The following is a 21,364-nucleotide window of genomic DNA, read 5'->3' as shown; positions in this document are numbered from 1 at the left end:
GCCACATATAAACAGTATGAAATTGTGTTGTCCTTTGAGGTCAGTTTGTTTATTCAGTGTATTTAGTTTGTTTTGGCATAAAAAACAGTAAATTAAAACTACATACTACATAGTTATATACTCTTGCAGTTTGGCCACTCCTGTCACAGAGATAACATGTTGTGTGGGTTTATGGGGAAATACAATATATAGAAATACAATTTATTATCAGTATAATACATACATAATATATATGATATAATCATAAGTTACATTTCTCATGAACATTGTCCATGCCCACTTTTTTTCTCCACATTAAGTTAGCTATTATTAACTGTATTCACCCTCCCATAAGAGCTATGGACTGACTGTCAGTTTCAAACAGCACATTATCAGCACAGTATTACTTTAGTGTTTTTCAGATGGCCCAAATTACATAGAGCTCACCAACAAAGATGGCTGTTTTTATGTAATGATTAAGTGTATAGGACTTAATAGAGCCAAACAAGTATAAACGAAAGTCTTTTTTTTAAAAATTTCTTTGAGGACTGACATTAGCCGTTCTTGTTATTAAGCAGGTCAAACTGCAGGATCTCTGTCAGATCTGTCTAGACATAGTCACAAAATAAGTGCAGAAAAGCATCAAGACAGTTTCTCTGATACGGGCTAAAGTCTGGCTTCAAGGCAACTCTGACTTGAGTGAGGTAAAACAAAAATCTTTTTGGTTGATGATGAGGTGAGTCCTTAAAAAGAAGAATCAGAAGTAAATCGTTAAAGACATTCTTGGATGGGAATGTTGAAGTCTCAGGCTGTGCGTTTGCCCTCTTTTGCTCACTTTGACAACATTGACAACTGTCAGCTATGGTTAAATCCATCTTCGTGACAAGAAGTGTAGACCTCCCCTCTGTAAGCTGCTGAAGGAAATAATCCATTGCGGTGTACTGAATAGGACTCTGTAGTATGCTCCACTCTGCGTGTAATTTGTGCAGTTTACAGCTTTAAAAGATCATGTGAACCATGCATGTACAAAACAAGACAACACAAGACGAATTTGTTAAGCGCTTCTTATTTTTGGGGTTGAAGTAAACAAGTTATGTGAGACAAATACCACTTTTGCTAAGTTGGAGCTTCTTTTAAGGGTTAGGAAGCAAGCAAACATTTCAATTTCAATAAAACACGGTGCAATGTTCCCACTGTTCTCACGTAATGTGTCTGCAGTGACTGGAGCAAAAACTTCCTCTCATACTGTGCAACCAAATAGTGTCATTTTCACATGACGCCAGGAGGTTAATCCAAGTCACGACCTTTTCTTAATGAGTCCCCTCCTCTCTCTTTCAGCTCACCCATGTCTGTCACCAAAACTTGAAATATGCAAACATGAACGAGCACCTATATTGTAACCCTTTAAGAGGGCTCTGGTGTCTTTAATATTTAGAAACACACACCTTTTTTGTCAAGTAACACAAAGACAAAACAGAAAAATAGAATAATCGCTACTTTATTACATTGATTAATATACAAAGTTAATCTGACCTACAGAGGATACAGGGAAGCATGACTTATGCATACATTATAAAGATGGCTGCAGATAATTGGCAGTTTCAAAGTTGACTGTTATGCATACAACTCGTCTGTACTGGTTTAGTCAAGTAATTCATGCATTATTCTAGCAGTATGTACCTTTTAGCCATGTCATACATTTGTTTAGGAAAACATTTTAAAAAGGCACTTGTGTGACGACCAATATAATCACTGGAAATCTCCTCACAATGTCAACATTCAACCTAATAAGATCTGTTTGCACAGTATGTCATTTTTTTCTCTTGTAAGGAGGTAATGTCATTTCAAACTGCCTGGAAATATCTCTGTTTTATGACATTTTCATCAAGCTGCTCCTAAATCAGATTAGACCGTCAATCTCATCACTGTGTTACATTTTAGTGGAAAATTCTACCGATACGTCTGTTACCTCGAAGGAACACATCCTCGGTGAACAGACGTGACACACATTTTCCCGTGGGAACTCAGGAATCAGGAAGTCGTGTTACATCACTTTCTTGTAGGTATGTATTATATGTGTAGTTACAGTTAGCAAGGCCAAATTAGTTGGCAGACTTTTGAAGGGAGTTTGGCATGACTTTACATTAAAGAGACTATGATACATATTAGGGGTGGGAATCTGTAGGGACCTCAAAGATTCAATTCAATTTGAGTCAGAGGTCTACAACACGATTATAAAATGATTATCAGTGCATCTCGAAGCATCCAAACTTTTAATCTCAACGTTGGACTCCTTGCCACTTTTAAAAGTTAGCGTATTTGTAATGATCCATAATTAAAATAAGCATGACGCATGTTTGCCTCCATTACATTTAACTTTTAAGGAAGATAAGCACAAAGTAGTGTCACCCATGCTTAACTGGACTTCTATAACATCTTACTATCCAATTATCTCAGCTGAGAGGAACGCACTGCTGGGTCTTACATCATTTTTACAGATGATCATAATGTCAAGAATTGGGTTTTAAATTTCCACTTATTTATTCACTTTTCTGCATCGAGAAAGAATCACAATGCATCTATGAATTGATTCCCTCCCCCACGCTTAGTACATATAAGTAAAATTAGACTGTAATTGCAATAAAAATTAGAAATGTAGCCTCACGACCTGTTCATACATGTTTTGATTTTGTACAAACTTAAAACAAGAAATACTCATTGTATCTAGGTCAACGTCCATGTCTACTCAATGCTCTTATAAAAAAAAAATACTGTTCAAGAGTAGCGTGACTGTTTAAACACTTCACACGTACATCCAAATGACTACTATTTTAAATGTATGCAAAAGTGCCATTATCAATTTCTCAAGTGGTCAAATCCAGAGGCGCTACTGCCACAGAAACAGCAGCAAACAATGGGCAAAACCTTAGTTTACACAACGGGGCAAAGGACTATTTTCACTTTAACCCTATTTTCAACTTTTTTTTTTGCAAGCTAAAACTAATTGGTTCAGGAATAAATTCCCATATTTTATAGTTTAGTGAGTAGATAGAACACAGCCCTTTTGGCACAAAGATTAAAATACATGCAGGTCAGGACAGTATAAATGTAACTCATTTTCAGGTTAAACCTCATGTTTGGCAGTCATCATTCCCTGTAGTGAAATCTCACACAACACATTTCAGCATGTAGAAAACATCTTCAACAAATCACTATGTAAACAATTCTAGTATTGGTCACAGTGTTTCAACAGGGGGTGTCATACTGTAATTACAATTTAGGCCTCTAAGCTGTCTATTCTGCAACAGTACAGTTGTCCCTTATACAGCAAATGTGTGTGAAAACACATGACAGAGTGGAATGTAAAGCCGCTGCATTTGAGCTACAGAACTGAATGCTCATCTAGGGTTCAACATAGACAACGTCTTATTCAAATATTCCAATGTAATTCTTTATATGAATGATACATAATAGTACATAAAAGCTCAATGGAGGAAAGAAAAAAAAACATTTTTCTGCGTGCGATTTTAGAGCCACAGTGCGATGAAAATCTAAAGAGTAGTCGACTCTTAAAATTAAGATGTAGTTACGTCAAAACCAGCCTTTAAAAAAGCATTTCAGCCAGGTCACTTGTTGTCAATTTAGGGATTTAAATTACTTTGGAAAATGGGATAAACTGCCTATTTGTAGTGGCCTGAAGACAGAATCAGAATGTAAGACAGAATCTTACTGTAATTCATGTAAAACACCACCTGAGGGGGACAAACTTAAGGCTTTCTTCTTCCTGACCTCATCAAAGCCAAAACTGCTACAAATAAATGAAATAATAATATGTGCAATGACACATGTAATACTGCTGGCAGGTTTTTTCTGTTTCATGTTGCAGTTGACCACACCTGCAAGCTGACCTCTGTCTGTCCACTGTCTTGTCTTTCCCAGGAGTAAGACACTGTGTGCATTGTGGACTGTGTGCTGTGCTGGTGGAGTCCGTCTTTGTGCTGTGGGAAGTAATCTCATCTGCCACCAATGGTACTAGCAGCACCTCCTGGTGGATGGAGCAGGCTGCCTGGTGAGTTTGAAGGAATCGTTGCTGTCTACTTCAGGGTTTTCAAGGGGTGGTATCTGTTTACCTAAACACACAGAACAGGGTGTTGTGTTATTACTACAGCAGTGTATATGGCAGTGCATCCTGGTTAACAACCACCACATGTTGCCTTTAAATATTTGCTGGCCACAGTACCATATAAATACAAAACACAATACCAGGAAAACTGCTGTTCTTCATACATTTCATATTGAAAAAAAAAACCACACACACACCAACAGCTAATCACGTGAAAGAGATTTATTTCTAGAACGTCATTAATTAAAATAAGTAATTTGAGATGTGGAAAAACTAATATAATGGAACTGTGTCTGCCATACATCATGACAGAACAATGCTTAAAACTTACAAAGTTGAAGAAATTAAAGCAGAGAAAGGCACAATGTCTAAAATGTCAAAAGTTTTTAGAAACATGAACAGTAAATGAGTCATGATAGGTAAGAGGAATTACGGGATTTCAACTTTTTTGTCTCTATTTCATACTATCAGATTAGTCCATCCAATGTTAGATTAAATTGCACAAAATAAGAATACATATAAACAGGTTCTTAGGTTATTGAGAGTTGCATACTAAAAAGGTGAGTTTACCAGCCTTCTTCTGCATAATACAGTTCAGTGTTATCATGATACTGCAATATCTAAATTCAACACAATACCGTCAAATATAGATTTTTGATACCATGGGGAAAAACTGGTGCAACATTGAGCAAATAATATCTTGAATTTTTTATCAAAACTCAGCATCTAAGTAAATTTACTTCTGATTGAAGTACGGCAAGTGAGAGAGTGCAACTGGTACATGTGAATAAATACTGCATTTCATTTCAAATATTCAGAATGTATCGACACTAGTGCAATGCATACAGACAAACATGGTGCCGACACATCATACAGGAAAGGCATTAAACCTACTGATTTTCTGAAAGAGCTCCTCAACATTGACAGCATTTCTGGCACTAGTCTCGATGAAAATAGCTGCAATTGATTCAGCAAACTCCTTAGCTTCCTTCATAGGAACTTCCCTGTGAAGGAGAAGGAGACTACAGTAAGTGAGGATGTCATTTCACAGTTAACCCGATTCCCATCATGGAAAATCGACATTTTAATCATCAGTCACTTTCAAGTGTTTCATCTCAAAATAGTTCTGTGGAAGTCTGTGGGAGATAAAGATACGAGTAAGAATGGCCAGGGTGTTTCGGATAAATATGTAAGATAAGGAACTTTTTTTACAGACATTTTCAGTGGCTGTTCTTACGCTTTCTGTTATCCTGCTCCTGATGGCTGCTTTTTAAATCACCCAGTTGTTGGTCACACACCTAAACTAACATCTGACGTTGGTTATGTCAAAACGTCACATGCCTTTACCATATGGCTGGCATACTACTTTGTATGAAAATTGATTCTGCGTTACTACCTCTGCTTCCAACTCATAGGAAGCACAACGCCCATCTACATATTTTATATACAGCAAGGCAAAGCAGAATAAAGGCCTTGAACTGCCTGTGTAAAAGGAGCTGCAGAAAACTCACCTGATGTCTCCTAAATCATTCTTGTTCCCTGCTATGGCTACAACAATATCCTCTGGACCGTGTTCCTTCAGCTCCTTCACCCACTTCTTCAGTGTCTGGAAAGAGTCCTGAACAACAAGAACACACCACAGTCACCTCTGGGATGGGCTCCTTATGAGAATGTGGCACAACATATTTTACAACTTGTGTCATACATTCATCACATTAGATGATGTTTTTCAGACAAGTTTCCATTAACAGACAGGGAAAGAATGACATTTGTAGGTCATGGAAACAAGGCATCCCAGGGTGATGGAAAAGTAATTGAATTTTATGTCGAGGGTGAGACCAGCCTCCTCTCTGCTACAGTGGGTCAGTTTGGGGTGAAGGGCATTGCTTGAGCCCCTCAAAATTGGCAGGCGAGTCATAAGTGTTGTGAGTAATTAACTTTTTCATCTTGGTTAGGAGTTTGGGACCACTAACCATGTCACTACCCAACCCATGTTTAACTGTTATTCTTACCAGTTTAGTAATGTCATAGACAATGACAGCAGCAGCTGATCCTCGGTAGTACATAGGAGCTAATGAGTGGAACTGAAAAAACAACAACATATTTAAAGAAGTTTGCATAATCAATGATCAACATTTTATGTCTATAGCAGAATTTTGCAGATATGCAAGTGCTTTATAAAGACACCGTCAAAAACAATATATGGCCATTTAACACAGTCTTTAATATGGATCATTAAACATGCCGGGTTAACCCATAAAGACAGAGCATACTGTACCGTGAGTTAACTATTCCCATACATTCTTAAGTGATGAGTGGCTGATGGAAAATGTTACTATGTAACTCCTAACTATGAAGGTTTCTCCAGTGTTCAGAAGAATGTTAATAGAGAGAACTGTTTACAGCATCGACATACAATTTCCAAACTGTTTTCAAATGTTCCAGTTCTGATTGAAAACTGTCTGTTTTACATTACTCCAAAACCCAATATTTGCATCCTTAAGTCCCAGGCATACATGAAGAATGCATTATCTTCCACACAAGTATCAAAATCTTCATTTCATTGTTTTCATAACCTGCTCTGTTTACATTGCAATGTTGTCCTCTTCTCTTCTACTAGCACACTATGCTCCCCACCTTTGGAACATGCTTTTCCGGAATACCTGAGGTCTGCTAAAACTGTTATTTAAATTCAGGGCTTAAAAAAGTATTGTTTATCAGATCTTCCCAATAAATCAGATATCTTTAACTATGTATTGTTGTTGTCTTTTGTTTTGTTTTTATTGTCTTTCAAATACATTTGAAATATTTTTTCTTCAGGTCTTACTCTTAATGGATTTCTATGCCACTGTAAAGCACTTTGAATTGCCTTGTTTGTGAAAGCTGCTATATAATTAACCACATAAATAAACTGTTGATACACATTACCACCAACTGCAGTCAGCAAAAATGAAAAGAAACAGTAGTAGTAGTAAGGGGGGCCCTTATCAAGAGCCCCTTTTACTACTGCACTATTATTTCACCTTGCTGTGTGTATAAAAAGTACAGAGGCAGAATGTGGGGACAGTTCAGTTTTGTCTCTGAATCGCCAGCAGAAGCAGTAACAGAGCCATAACAGACTGGGGCTGTGTTATGCCAGCACCGGTCCGTTCGGTATGAAAAACAAAGGCAAGCCTTCGTGTTCAGCACAGTTACAGAATCTCTGTGTAAAAGCGTCTAAAACGTTGCTCCATGGTTATAATATTGTAGTTTGTTTCTTAGTAGAACTAATTTTGGATTTCTGTGGGTCAAAAGTGACAACTGTAATGTTATACCCACAGATAAAGAGGACTTTAAACCCTGGAGAAACACCGGTTTCAAGGTATAGTTTCACACACTTAATTGTTTTTCAGTGCTTTGAGCATGTTTGACAAGCCTCAACTAAAAACAGCATCCCCTCCTCCATAAAATGAATCACTGTGACGACACCACAGTCTTGTGCACTTTGAACCCCACGTGAATCATCCCATTTCACACCTAATAATATCTTTATGTCATGAGGACTTCTGACAGTGTAATGATTGTGTCACCGCTCATTTCCTGTTGCAAAATGTCACGGAAAATTAACTTCAGAAAAAACGTGATTCATTCAGTCATGTGTGTAAACTTAAAGCAAACAGTTAATCATTGAGGAATTTCTGTTGTCGTTGCGCTCACCCTTTCCTGTCCGGCTGTATCCCAGATCAGAAATTTGTGCAGTTCATTTCCAGACGGCACTGTTTTGGTTAGGAATGATGCTCTGTGGATGATAAGGAGCATTTCACAACAGTGCTTCGACGCATGTTCTTTAAAAAGGCACAGGAAGCAAATCAGTACAAGTCAGCAGGAAACAAATAACATGTTTGTTACTGAAGCCATGTTGCCTGGAAGCTCTGAGGCCAACAAAGCAACTATCAAAAAGCATAGAGCATACACAATGCTAGGAGTGATAACAGTGGGCTCAAACATTTGTTTAGATATGACTTAATAACTTAGTGAATCATTAACTTTTAAAAGATCCATCTCAGTTTATGGCAGCCTAATGTTGCTGATGTCTTTTTGCAAACTGTTTCCTTTGGTGCGTTTAAGTTTGACATTGTTCTCATGTACATTTATTTGTATTTGTAATGGGGCTGCAGCCAACAGTTTTGATTAACTGATTAGTTATTTGGTGTATGAAATGTTTTAAAATATTTAGTAGGCTTTGTTCTGATTTCTATGATCAATTAGACTATAATCAGCTGTATGTCAGCTGACTTCACAATAACTATAGAATATTTGATCAGAAATGTGTCTCTATTGTGAAGAATTGACTTGAGTTAACACTGCATGCACTCAAACTGAAACAGATCATAAGACGAATCAGACTTTGAACTTAATTTATATCAAACCCTGACTTAATTTGGGACTATAAACAAGTGTGGAGCAAAGGTAGCTGAAGCTGAAAAAATATAATCTCTTGTAGGACTGTACAGTTAATGGCAATCCAATCAAAAACGCAATATGGCACAGTGCATGAAGCTGCAATTTTTTGACTGAAGTAAAATATGTGCAGAAATAGAATTATTATGCAGTGCTGTGTTGTTGTAGAGATGTACTGGCCTACACCAGATGTAAAAAAAATAAATAAAAAGAACATGTTTGTTTGATACATACCCCAATAAATAATCGTCTTTATAGTGAAACTGTGATGCAAAAATGTCAATATGAAGATTTTGACCATATTGTGTAACCTTACTCTCTTGTTGATGATTTGTTTGTCTTTTATGTTGTATTTGACTTGTAACAATGCACTCACCCTATTGTGGGACTTATGTTGTGGTCAAAATGATCCTGAACAAATCGGCACACAATGCTGGATTTTCCAACTCCAGTGTCCTAAAAAAATCAAGTAGCACATTAGTCACAGCACTCCCAACCCTCACATACACAGAGTCACAGGTCACTATTGATCCCTATTGATGAGGCAATTGTCTGGTCACATGCACGACCCATCAGATTGGTCTAGGTTAGTCCACGAATTCCCCAATTAGCTCTTAAATTATTGGCAATATTACTTATTTGTGCAACATGAATGCATTAAAAAAGGTGCACAGTGCAGTTTTGGAGAAGAAATTTCAAACTTAAAATTTTAATATTCATTATAATTATTGGGTAATAATGCAAATACTGAAAAAAAAAAAATCTATAGCGGAATTAACAAGCTCTTCTCTGAGGAAATAATGTCCTCAGACCAATGTTTGCAGCTAGAAAGGAAGCAGGGTCTGCCACATATAAACAAAGTAAAACAGTATGAAATAGAGTGGTGTAGCGATGACGTTTTATTATGACCTAACCCGGAAGTTTGAGTCGCCCTGATTCCCTCAACAAAAATCCTATGAGATTATTGAATTGGATTTTGGATTATTGCCGAAAACAATCTCTGTGACAAACACAAGTTTATGATACTTACACGTTTTGTTCAGCAAGATAATCTTCACAGATGAATACAATTTTTGTGATTTTCAAAGTGTGAAATAAATCGCTAGAAGTAAAAAGCCAATATCAGGCTATAAAACAGACCTCACTGTAGTTGCATGACTTTAAAGGCACTGCCACAAAGTGTCTTATCTTCAGTCTACAAGTTGTAAAGTTACAGTCAGAATAGTTTGATAACTGAACTAGGCCTGAAAAAACGAACTAGTGAGTAGATGAGTCTCTGTAACAACTTATGTAATCTCATTTAGCCACTTGTTGTCAAGACAGGTAAGCACATTAAAATTCATTTTTAAAAAAACAAACAAACAAAAAAACCTCTTTCACTTTGAGAGGAGTAAAAATGCTGACTGATTTCAGGGATTTAGCACTACAGACTGAATCACCCTATTGTGTTGTCCTTTACGGTCAGTTTGTTTATTCGGTCACGAACATGCAGAGACTTTGTTTATCTAGTTTGTTTAGGCATAACAAAAAATGCTAAATTAAGATATTTCTCTTCTGATTAAAATAGGTACCCCAAAACTACATAATGCACCTTTAAAGGCTTCTTTGGCCGCTTATCATCTGTACTCAATGTCTTTTGAGTGATCCAAGCATAAAGACAGCCCTTAACCCGGCTTTAAATACTTAAAGTATGAGTAAAATGATCCCACAGATCACACAGATGGTCATGTCTACCTCTCCGAGCAGAGGGGTAACAAAAAACAAAACAAAAAAACGGTGAGGACAGACTGTGATCGGCTAATAAAATGCTTGGTGAGCATGTCAGTGGCCTGTGTAGGAATGCACAGGCCTGGTAAACGTTAATGTAGCTCCTAGAGGACTCCAAGTTCCCTTTACTTCATTGATAAACTCCCACTTTCTGGTCCAAAATGTCTGTGGACGTCCCTGTCACCGTCTATAAACAGGGACTGCTGTTTTGCTAACGCAGCAGGAAATCTAATGGCTTGTAGCGGTCGGTCTGATGATGACGTAATGGATGCTAAACTGTCAGACTGTTGAAAAATAAAGACAGAAACGTGCAGTCGGCTAGATTTACTCGATTTTAAAGTGAAAACAGACGTGCAAGATGAGGAAAAGCGGGTGGAAAAGAGACTGCTGCGCCCACCGGTCGATTAGCTATCGGTTTTCAGTCAACTAGCTCACAAAATAAAGAGTTACATCCCCAAGTTTTCACACGACGACAAAGTAGATAACGGACGTTTAAAAGCTAACCGACATGTCGCGTTAGAACTAGCTAGGTATCTCACTGTTAACGTCAAATAATGTTGTCGGTTAGTTTGAACGCAGCAGACAGAAGGAATTTTCCCCAAAAGTGGATCCACAAAAAACATCTGCGACTTACCCCTAAAAGGCAAACTTTGAGCTCCCTTATAGCCATGGTAAGTCTTGGAAGTTTTTAAATCATAATTTCACAATAGTTCATCAGTGTCTTTGTTCCGTCATGCTTGAAAATCAGATTTTTTTCCTTCTCTCTCTCTCTCTTCTTGGGTAAAAGAGAAACCCAGCCCCTGAGACAGACAGGCTGACCATCTACTTTCAACTATCTGTGAAGCCATGGGCATGACTACAGTAACTTCCGCAGTAGATTTTCAAAATAAAAGCAACGATGCCCTGTGCACGCCATAATAGAATAAGAAGAAAGGGGAGAAGAAGAAGGGATACATCATACAGGCATCATACAATATAATACAACATTAAACTTCACAGTAATACTAAGTTATTCCTATCTGTGATGGTTATATAATAATGTGCAAAACATTTTTTACACTTCTATTTAGTTATAATTATAACACTTCTGGTGTTACAAATTAGACTTTGACTGCTTTATGTTTCATAAAGGAGGCTTTTAATCTAAATTTACACAGTTAATTTTCCTACAGTTAATCTTACTTCATCTTGGTTACAGTATTATTTCATGGAGAGACAAAACACAACAACCAATTTCCAGTCTAGTGAAACCATTTCTATTAGGTTAATGCTACTTTAACTTTGAAAGCAGTTTTACGTATATCCGGTCCGTCTTCTAGCTGTTTCTCTCCTACTTGACAAAACTACTTTCCAAATCGGAAATCAGTTTTGAAAAAACGGGTGGATCCACTATCTCTTTGGTATTAAGTCATTTCTGTTTCAAAACCCATCACAAAAAAACAAAAAAACACCTCACTTTCTCTAAATGGATGCAGAGGATTTATTAACAAGCTCATTGGGCTTGGAGAGGTCAAAGTATTTGAAGACTGTGTAATGGAAAATAGGAATCACTAAATATGGACCACACTTCCAGCCAAAATAGCTGAGTAAAAAGGTAGGCAGGCTGTGTGACAGAGACAGAAATTCAGATAAATCATTTGGATCGACACTTTATTCTTCACAGCATTATTCTGTCTGCAACAATAAGCTACAAAAGCTTGGAACAATATGAAAATAAACTCATGAGAAGCTTCTGAGCCCAATCAAGCATTTATCTGTTTCGGTCACAGGATTAATAACAACACACTGAATCAAGAGAGAATCAATGAGATTGCTTTGATTTGCCCATGACCAAAGCAGAGGCAGTCACACTAACATACTCCATACAGGTCATTAATAATAAAAAAAAAAAAGAGACAAAACATAAGAGCTGAAAATACAGTATGTTTGCAATTTTACAATAATATACACAAATGTTAAGTCAGTCAGGCCATGCCTTTGCTTTAAATATCACCGAACAATGACAGCACTTTGCAATTGTCATGGATCAGATGTGAAATGAAATGATTGACTTGTAATCTTGAGGTTTTGTTTTTTTTGTTTTTTTTTTTTCTCACTTCCAACTGATGCCATGAATAACTCCGTACATCGAGAGTTAAAAAACAGAGTCAACTGCACGACACAACTAATCGCCTCCTGCGCATCTCTGCACACATTCTGGTTGACAAGAATCATCAGTACAGATTTGTTATTCCATCATAAGACTGGACAAATGTTTGTGCAAGAGAGTTAATAGAGATAACAGAAAACGATTGCACTACAGAGCCAAGTGTGACTGTAACAATGCTGCCTCCATCTCTGACGAATATGCTTGTGTTGCGCATTTCTTGTCTGTTTGTGTTTTAATGCACTGGTCAGTCGCATGATACAACACCCGCTGTGTTTATGTGCATCTGCTGTTCAAAGAAAGGAAAGCATCTACAATATATTTATACATATATTCATATATTACTAAAAAGCTCAAATTTAAAATCAATGTATTTCTTGGATAGTCATCCGTATTCTTAAGAATACTACTTAAATATATAATATATAGATAGACCAATCATAGATTTCTTCATTATTCAAAGAGCTTTTTGTATTAGTGGTTCTCTGGGGAAACATATCCAGGTCTGGCATCTTCAGTTATGGCACAGTGGTCTCTATCCTAACATGTCAAATTTGCATCTAGGTGAGCAACATAGTGAGATACAGGGGCTGAGATTATCTGGTTTATAAGCATTTCTTGAGCCCTTACCAGCGAAAAAAATAAACTTTATGTCCTAAACTGGCATGACGCTCTCCTCTCACCCTCTTCTTCCTTCATACAGGCTTGGCACTGTGAGTTTGAAAATACGGTCCACCTAGTGTCTCTCAGCAGCAGCCAGTTGTCCGCTACAGAAGCTACTCAATTTCTACTTGTTTGTGTTTTGCATGGGAAAATAAGAAACAAGGTATTTGATTTCTGCTAGAAGAGTCAAAGACAGTAACATATTTTTCCATGGCTGCCACTTAGTGGGCACTACTAAATTCTTGGATCCAGCAAATCTCCAGTGGATGAGTGACACTACAGGACAACTGAGCCACCATGACATCTCACATGTTGGCATCCCTCCTGTCTTTGCTCGGTGAGGGCTTCGAAGGATCCTTGGCTGCCTTGCCATTGGCCGGGACAGCGGCGTCAGCACCAGCGGCTGCCGGGACGACGGAGCGTTTGTTTTGCTCCTCGCTGCGGGGCTCTGGGCTTGGCTGCGTGGGTAGGGCCTGCTCGGCCGGCGGCTGGACGGTCAGTTCCTGCTGCAGTTTGTGGCTCTGCAGAAGGCGAAGCTGGACGCGGAGCTCCAAGATTGCTTCCTGCTCCTCATGGATGGCCTGATTCAGGTGTGTGTTTTTGTTCTACGGTGCGATAAAAACCAAAGCAGTTGTTTGACAGTATTTACAGAGAAAATATTTATTCTATAATGATCACATCTTCAGACAAAAAACATGTTCAGAAAGAAAATCACACCTGAAATGAGTGAGTATTCTGTACAAACTGATCATACTTAAGGGCGAGTTCACCCCAAAATCAAAAATACATGTTTTTCTACTTTCCACTGTAGTGCTTTTAATCCATCTAAACTCTCCAGGTTTTGAAGGAATTGGCCAAAGAGATGTCTGCCTTGTCTTGTATACAATGGAACTAGATGGCACTCGGCTTGCGATGTTCAACGTGCCAAAAATACATTTGAAAATCTCAACACCATTGTCTCTTTTTCAAGATATGGCCAAGTTAACTCTACAGCTCACACCAAAAAAAATCCAGAAGAAAAACAGCACAACAGGTTAAAAAGAAAATATGTCAATTTGACTTTGGGTTGAACTTTCCCTTTAAGTTAAAAGTTAAGGTGTGGGCTGAATGATTTTTCTCACCTCCAGTTCCTCATTTTGCTTCTGCAGGTCTTCAAGAATCATCTGCAGCTCTTCCTCATCTTCACTCTCACTTTCACTATCAGATGAATATTCCTCTGTCTCACTGCGGCCCTGCTGCCGACTGAGGAACACAATGCTCGGTTACAGCTGAGACCTTACGTGCACACTATTACATCGTATTACATCATATTTACTACCTAAAATGGTTTCAGTCTTGGTTTACCTCTGTATGTCTGCAATCTCTGCTCGCAGTCTCTCAATTTCTTCCTTCTCTGTGGCAATCTGTCTGCGGAGCACCTGCTCAAGAGAGATCAGCTCCTCCTGCTCTGTTAGGATCTCATTTTCCTGATAGTGGAAAGGAAGTGAGAGCCAACACATACTCATTCTATCACAGGTTTATAACATGAGGTTTAGTCAGAGTAAAACAGGAATAAGTGGAAGATTTTTAAAAACAATTTCTAGTTTTAAGACACTAATCGAATGGTTTTTATTGGTGTGAGTAAACTTTATAAAAGTGTTTGTGTGTATTTGAATGACTCACCTGTGCCAAGAGGAGGTTGATGACTTCCTCTTCATTCTCAGTCATTTCCTCTTTTGAAACATCCTCCTTTGAGAGACTCGCTATCTCCTGGGCAATCTTACTCTCACACTCCTTAAAGGCAAAAGGAGGAAAAATATAGAAATGAGGCACAATAGTCAGACAAGTGAACCTTGGTCTTTAAAAACAGCATGTTTTTTCTGCATTAACCATCTTGAAATTAAGCATAAGCACTAGAAATATACACAAGTGCTCCAACTGAGCAGGCAACCGCTCTGAATATGTTGGTACAATTGTCCTTGTTCTTATTAAAAACAATTTATAAAACCATAGATTTACACACATACAGTATCCAGAAACAACCCACCTGACGTTTGGCCTCCCTCAGTTTGCGTTTCAGAGCGGTCAGGATTCTCTGAACCTCCCACAGCCGCTCCTCTTTAGATAAATCCTTCACCCCTGCCTGCAGGTCCCTGTGCAGGCAGTTCAGCAGAAATTCCTAAAACACATTTTTATACAATTTTAGAAGTTTGTGACACTTTCTCTGCAGTAACTTATGGTGAGTGAGTGCCATATTCAAACAAGTGTCAATTCATTAATAACAGCTTTACACAAAACTTGTCATCCTTGAGTAATGATGAATTAAAAAAAATAAGTACAGAAATCCACTGAAGATAGAAGAAAGTCAGCACATCTGCCATAAACTTCACATGTCATCCTCATTACTGAAAACATTTGTATGGACTAATGTAATGTAATGGTCTAATATGCAAACATCTTATTTCCAATGCAATATTTCTTGTGTAAGGTGGAGGAGACAGAAGCCTTTCCCTGAGATGACATTAAAGAGCCTTATAAGGTATTTTTTATCACCAACATTCACAAAGTTGCTCATATTGAAGTTAACATGTCTTCCATTTATGTTAATTTTGCAGTGTGATGCATAGACATTCAGTGGCAACTCCAGGCACATGATGACAAAAGATCAAGTGCAGGCAAACTAAGAAACAGGCAAAGATACAAAAACTTCTGCACTGCTGACTAAACAATGCAATATAAATAGAAGCTGCTTACTTTGCTAGATTCGTGCTGCATTACTACATTTCTACCATGGAAGACTTGAGTCCCTGCTTAGAGTGGGGACAATGAATCATTTGTTTACCTAAAATAAAATATGTAAATATTAAAGAGCACAAAAAAAATACCCGATTAACTAATTTTTTAACAAGACGTACATCTTACATATACATTTAACCAAAGGCAAGAAACAGATTATTATTATCATCCATTAATTTTGTGGAAAAATAAGCACATCACAAGCAAGTACAAGTAAAAGCAGAAATCCTCACATTTAAGAGGGTGAAACTGATAAATATTTGGTATTTCTGCTCAATGAATGACAAAAACAAAATGTTGTAATTTAACAGATTTATTTAAAAACCCTCTTCAGCTGTTCATTTAATATGACTTGGAGCGAGGAGACCGTAATCTTAGCTTAGTACAAATAGTAGAAATGGGCAAACAGCTACCTTGGCTCTGTCCAGTGAAAAATAATCCACTTAATACCACCTTAAATCTAGTTGGTATGTAAAAATGACAAGTTGCAGTTTTATGGAGGGTTAGGTGCAGGATATTACACAGACAGACGTGAGAGTAATATCTCTCTCCCAAAATCAAACTATTCCTTTAAGTTCCATCGATCAATTTTCTAAATAAAATGATCAACTAAAACAAACACATTGTCTGTAGCGGGACTGAACCCACCTGTCGCCGGATCTCCTCTTTGATGCTCTCCTGGGTTTCGGGTAGCGCCGGCATCGTGGCCATGTTGGACCAGCGGAGTGGCCGCACCACCGGCTTCAGGACCACGTCTCCAAACAGCTCCCTCACGTGTGTGAAGAACATGTAGAGAACACGGTTCCCGATCTGATCAAATAAGTGAGAAAAAACTGAATCATTTCTGCTACACCTCTCCACATCACAAACTCCTGCATATTTACTCAGCCCGATTAAACTGACCCTGGACTCTCATTAATTGAAGAAAGTGTTTATTTAACAGTGTTGCGGCTACTGCTGCTGTTAGTACAGAATAAGTGGAGCAGCCATGGAGATGGGTTTCCTATGGGGATAAATTAGCTTCACAAAACTAGGCCAGGGTTTTAGAGATGAACTGAGTATTTGATCCAATAAAAACTTGGTTGGGTTGTTGCTAAGGGGAGGTACACAGCCTGAGCCTAAGACCCATTTGTCTATTTGATGTTCAGTTTGCCTGTTGCTGTTCAACTGCTGTGCTCCGCTCTCTCTGTCCCATTTCCTTCATTTGTTATCTTTTCCCATGAATCTCGAATTCTGTGTGCTCAGCATGACTCGTCCTCTCTGACCTGTATAGTTGGGTTAAGGACGATGGAGATGTTCTGGATATTCATCTTGGTGTCAGCCTCCCTGGCGATGACATGGTCCATGTGCGTGACGACCCAGGAGAGAACAAGTCGGCTCTCCGCCGGCACCTCGGCCAGCAGCCTCTGGAACTCCGACACCTTCTCGGCCTCCACTTGACGTCCGCAGGCATCCTCGAAGCGCTGCGCCAGATCCCGGCCTAGCAGGTTCTCAGGCAGCTCGCGTAAGTACTGCTTCAGCAGGCTGGCAACCGTGTGGGGGTCATACTCCTCCAGACAGGGGCACTCCTCACGGTCATATGCTGCTTTCAGTTCATCCACTTTGGACTTCATACCTGAGAGGGAGAGAGACTGATCTGAGTATCAATCAGACATACAAATGCTACTTATCTCTTATTTTTGCATTTGGTTGGATAAAGTTTCTCTACCTGAGACCCGGTAGATGCCTTCACACTTCATGCCATAACTTTCAATGTAGTCCACACATTCTCTGAAGATGGCTGGCAGCTGAATACCATCATACAGAGCTGTCCTCTTGACAGCTTCAGCCAGAGGTGCTCCAAAGATGGGCCTGAAGGTGGGGATCTCCACTGGGACTGGCTCCGCCTCTGTTGTCGGTTTCTTCTTCTTCTTCTTCTCCTTCCACTGTTTGACCACATCTGCAGCCGTCAGGTCCTTAGATTTCTTATCCTTGGCCTTGTCCTCCTTTGGGCCCTTCTCCTTCACCTTGAAGTCCTTTTCCTTCTTCTTAGAGAAACTCGGCTTCTTGAACACGTGGATTCCTTTGGAGCGCTTCATCTTGGACGGACTCTCTGCTTCGTCTGCTGAACTGTCCTCCTGGAAGGCGGCGTAGCCCTCCGCTGTGACAGTAAAGAAAGAGTAAGGAGAAGCAAAAATAGGGTTAGTTCTGAGGGGAGAGATACCCCTGGTTTCTTGTCTTCCTCTTACGACAGAACCATAATAGCAGTGAAATAGAAACAGGAAGAGGGATGTGTGAGCAAGTGAAGATAGCAAAGGAGGGGGAGAATGGGGACTTGGAAAAGAGGTCAGCCACCGATTTAGCATAGCTCCCACTGCACCTTATGCCTCTCCGCTCTAGAACAGGCTCAGCTGAAATATTATTCCTCTGAGTAAACAGCTTTAGAAAATACTTAAAGAAAGGCCTCTTCACAGTTTTTGTCTCCTCTAATCATCTCTCTCTGGGTTACCCCTCAGACAGATAAACAGACCCTGTTTATCACACCTCTGCCTAAGACACACCTTCACTGGGTGTGCTCTGAATCTGTCTATCTCTTCCTCTCTCCCACTGTACACTTGTGTAAGCGCTAAATACAGACATGGGAAAAGCCTTATACTAACTGAGCCCAACAATCACCCATACTCCTTTTCCACAGACATGGAACAGATTCAGTTGAAGTTCACACATTGAATTTGGATACACCTGAAGCATTTTGACCAAAATTAAAGTGGTTTGGAAGCAAGGAGTTCAGCAGTAACCAAATAATAACAGGGTTCCTCGATGTGAAGCGTGAACATGAGTGGGCGTGTCCAATTCTACAGGTTGGAAAGTGAGGAAGACCACTGGTTTCACCTAACTGTCTTCATCATTTTTTTTATCATTACCTCTGCCCAGGAGGATACATTTTCATCAATGTCCATTTGTTGGATGGTTTGTTAGCAGGATTATACAAAATCTAGACTGTACCAAGTACAATTTACACACCAAACTCCTTTCAACATTTTACATAACAAACATTTTTACTAGAGGTCTCCTCATTCTGTTTTGTTATAGTTAAAGACTTATTGATAAGTCAGAGAAAATGTTAAAAGATTGGTCATTTTCAGAGCAGTTACTCATTTCCTTTAGTTTTTACAAAACATAGAAAATGGCTGAATCACAAAATTTCCAGTAAGTGACCTTGTGTCCAGTAAGTCAATCAAACTCTTAGTTTAAAGGTAAACAATACACCATCAATCTTAAATCACAGGATCAACTCTTACTCCTTTTCTCCTTCTTCTTGAACTTGTTCTTCTTCTTGCTGTGCTCTTTGTCGTCGTCTGAGACGTAGGCATCTGGTGCCTCATGGTGGTGGCCATCATGAGGCGGCGACGGTTCCCCGGTGCGGTACAGGCCAGGGAACTTAGTGGGACTGATCTCCTCAGAGCTGGGGGTGCGGGCCACGCCCCCTGGGTGCTCAGCCCTCCTCTGCTCTGCAGGGCTGCTGCTGGGGGGCAGGAAGCACTCAGTCATGGCTGCTCTGGCCTTATCACTCCTGTGACTGGCACATCACCGCTCCATCACACCTGCAGTGGGCAGAAACACCAGTCATAAATTACATAGAAAAGCAGCACATTCCAACATTTCAGAGGCTGGAACTAGCAGATGTCACCTTCTGGAGAACCAGATTTGTAGGCTAGGGCATCTCTGCTGCACTAAACAATCACTTTAACACTGTTTGTCAAAGATTTGACTGATTTTCTGATTATATTTCCATTAATTTTACAGCCCTCATAACAATGTTAGGGCACATAATCACAACACAAATGTACATTAGTGACGATAACGAGATAAGCACCACAGTAATAGCATGGTCTAAATGGGATTTCATAACTTGGCTTTAGATTTAGAAACCATTTCAAACCAAGTAGACAAAAGTGCATATATATATATATATATATATATATATATATATATATATATATATATATATATATATATATATATATATATAAAATCTTCAGCATTCACTGAGTGCACAGAAAGGTAAAAGCACATTAAATCAAGCTTCCTGTATCCTCTCTCTGTCTGTCCTGCACCTTTCAGTGATCACTGTACGAACAGGACAGCTGCAACAGTAATGTCCACCCACCAGATGGGGCTCTGCTATATGAACAGACACATCCTCCACGTCCTGCTTCTATCAACATGTCAGTTCTGACATCCAGAGTCAGCAAAATCCAAACTGCGGTCATCAAGCATGGAAACTGTGACATAACAGAGACACAGTCCGGATTACGACTGTAGATCAGCAGTTATGGGTTCATTTAATGACCTGAATGTTTGGATCAACACGATCAACTGAAACAACACCGAGATTGTCTGCATTGTTTATGTTCAATGAAGCACCTCTGCAGCCAGGTTTTAGGAAGTAGATTAAATGACGTCATAACTGGAAGGGTGTTGTGTGTTTAAAAAAAGATAAATCCTACGTATTACTGTGAGATGTTTCTCAAACTGACAGCAGGTTATACACGCCTTCTCCTGTTACATATTATTACTATAAACGAGTTTAAATTTCTACATGAACATACGCTGAAAACAGAGTAGACATGTGTAAAAAATGATGCACCACAACAGCCTTACGTTCACTGACACTGTCCTAATTAAAGCCTGGAGACAAAATCTATTAATAAAGCCTGTTTGCCTGTCTGACATCTTAATCTTTCTTCGCTGTGGGCAGATTATCCTCACTATTTCCTGTTACCACGTGAAAACCAATCAAGTACAACCAGCCAGACATCATCAGCTTGCTGTTAAAATACCCAGGTTACCTTCTGTGTTAATGAATTTAAGCATATGTACAGTAAAACCAGCCAGAAAGTAGAAGCTCTCATCTGAATGGAGGGGCCCATATGCTAACGTACGTTCAGCTAGCTGCCAACCCGCTAAGCTAGCTGAATAGCCAGCCCCACCGTCACAATTAAAGCTGCCGTTTCCTCCAAACAAACCCTACGTGACATATATAGTTAGCTACACGTACTAAACTATGTTCTGCAACCGCTGTTCTGTCGTTGAACACTTAAAACACAGAAGACAAGAAACTTTACCAAGAACTATCCCGTTCGGTCAATTTCAGACTGGAGCTTCCGGATGTCTCTATACTAAATAAACCCATCTGCGCTTGCGCAGCGGCCAAGATGCACACTGGGAAATGTAGTTCGAAAGAGTATGATTCAATTCCTGGGAACTTTCACCACATATGTATAGTCTATGTAGTTTTTTTTGTTTTGTTTTGGGTTTTTTTTGGTCAGAGAATGATCTGGAATTAATGAGGCATGTTTAGGCTGTGGTATCACTCTGATCTTAAAACAAAGCCCGCTGTTATAGAAGTGTAAAAATAATCTGTCAAACAATGTTTTGAAAAGCAACTTTAATCCAAATTTGGTGAAACCACTTGCTACTCTGAATCA

General features: G+C 39.1%; 2 protein-coding genes across 3 annotated transcripts; both read right to left on the bottom strand.

Moving 5' to 3' along the window:
• Positions 1 to 1,461: 1,461 nt before the first annotated feature.
• rab31 (RAB31, member RAS oncogene family) lies at positions 1,462 to 11,118 on the bottom strand. The gene is made up of 7 exons (XM_037084614.1): positions 10,944 to 11,118; positions 8,919 to 8,998; positions 7,799 to 7,880; positions 6,115 to 6,186; positions 5,614 to 5,720; positions 4,997 to 5,106; positions 1,462 to 4,109 (listed from the first exon to the last, which is right to left on the bottom strand). Exons 1-7 carry the CDS (start codon positions 10,977 to 10,979, stop codon positions 4,012 to 4,014), a joined length of 585 nt encoding a protein of 194 aa, XP_036940509.1. The 5' UTR covers positions 10,980 to 11,118; the 3' UTR covers positions 1,462 to 4,011.
• An 824-nt stretch (positions 11,119 to 11,942) lies between these two features.
• ralbp1 (ralA binding protein 1) lies at positions 11,943 to 21,111 on the bottom strand. 2 transcript variants are annotated; one of them, XM_037084714.1, is made up of 11 exons: positions 21,002 to 21,050; positions 20,044 to 20,158; positions 19,175 to 19,477; positions 17,602 to 18,033; positions 17,159 to 17,508; positions 16,542 to 16,703; positions 15,145 to 15,276; positions 14,781 to 14,891; positions 14,463 to 14,584; positions 14,240 to 14,360; positions 11,943 to 13,723 (listed from the first exon to the last, which is right to left on the bottom strand). In XM_037084714.1, the coding sequence occupies exons 3-11, from the start codon at positions 19,422 to 19,424 to the stop codon at positions 13,424 to 13,426; spliced, it is 1,980 nt and encodes a 659-aa protein (XP_036940609.1). In that variant the 5' UTR covers positions 19,425 to 19,477; positions 20,044 to 20,158; positions 21,002 to 21,050; the 3' UTR covers positions 11,943 to 13,423. The 2 variants fall into 2 exon arrangements, with proteins under 2 accessions (XP_036940609.1, XP_036940608.1); XM_037084713.1 differs by lacking the exon at positions 20,044 to 20,158 and having other exon boundaries at positions 21,002 to 21,111.
• Between the last annotated feature and the right edge of the window lie 253 nt (positions 21,112 to 21,364).

Source organism: Acanthopagrus latus, chromosome 21, assembly GCF_904848185.1.
Source record: "Acanthopagrus latus isolate v.2019 chromosome 21, fAcaLat1.1, whole genome shotgun sequence".
NCBI classification, from domain to species: domain Eukaryota; kingdom Metazoa; phylum Chordata; class Actinopteri; order Spariformes; family Sparidae; genus Acanthopagrus; species Acanthopagrus latus.
The sequence above is the reverse complement of the archived record's forward strand: the minus strand, read 5'-3'. Positions and strand labels throughout refer to the sequence as shown.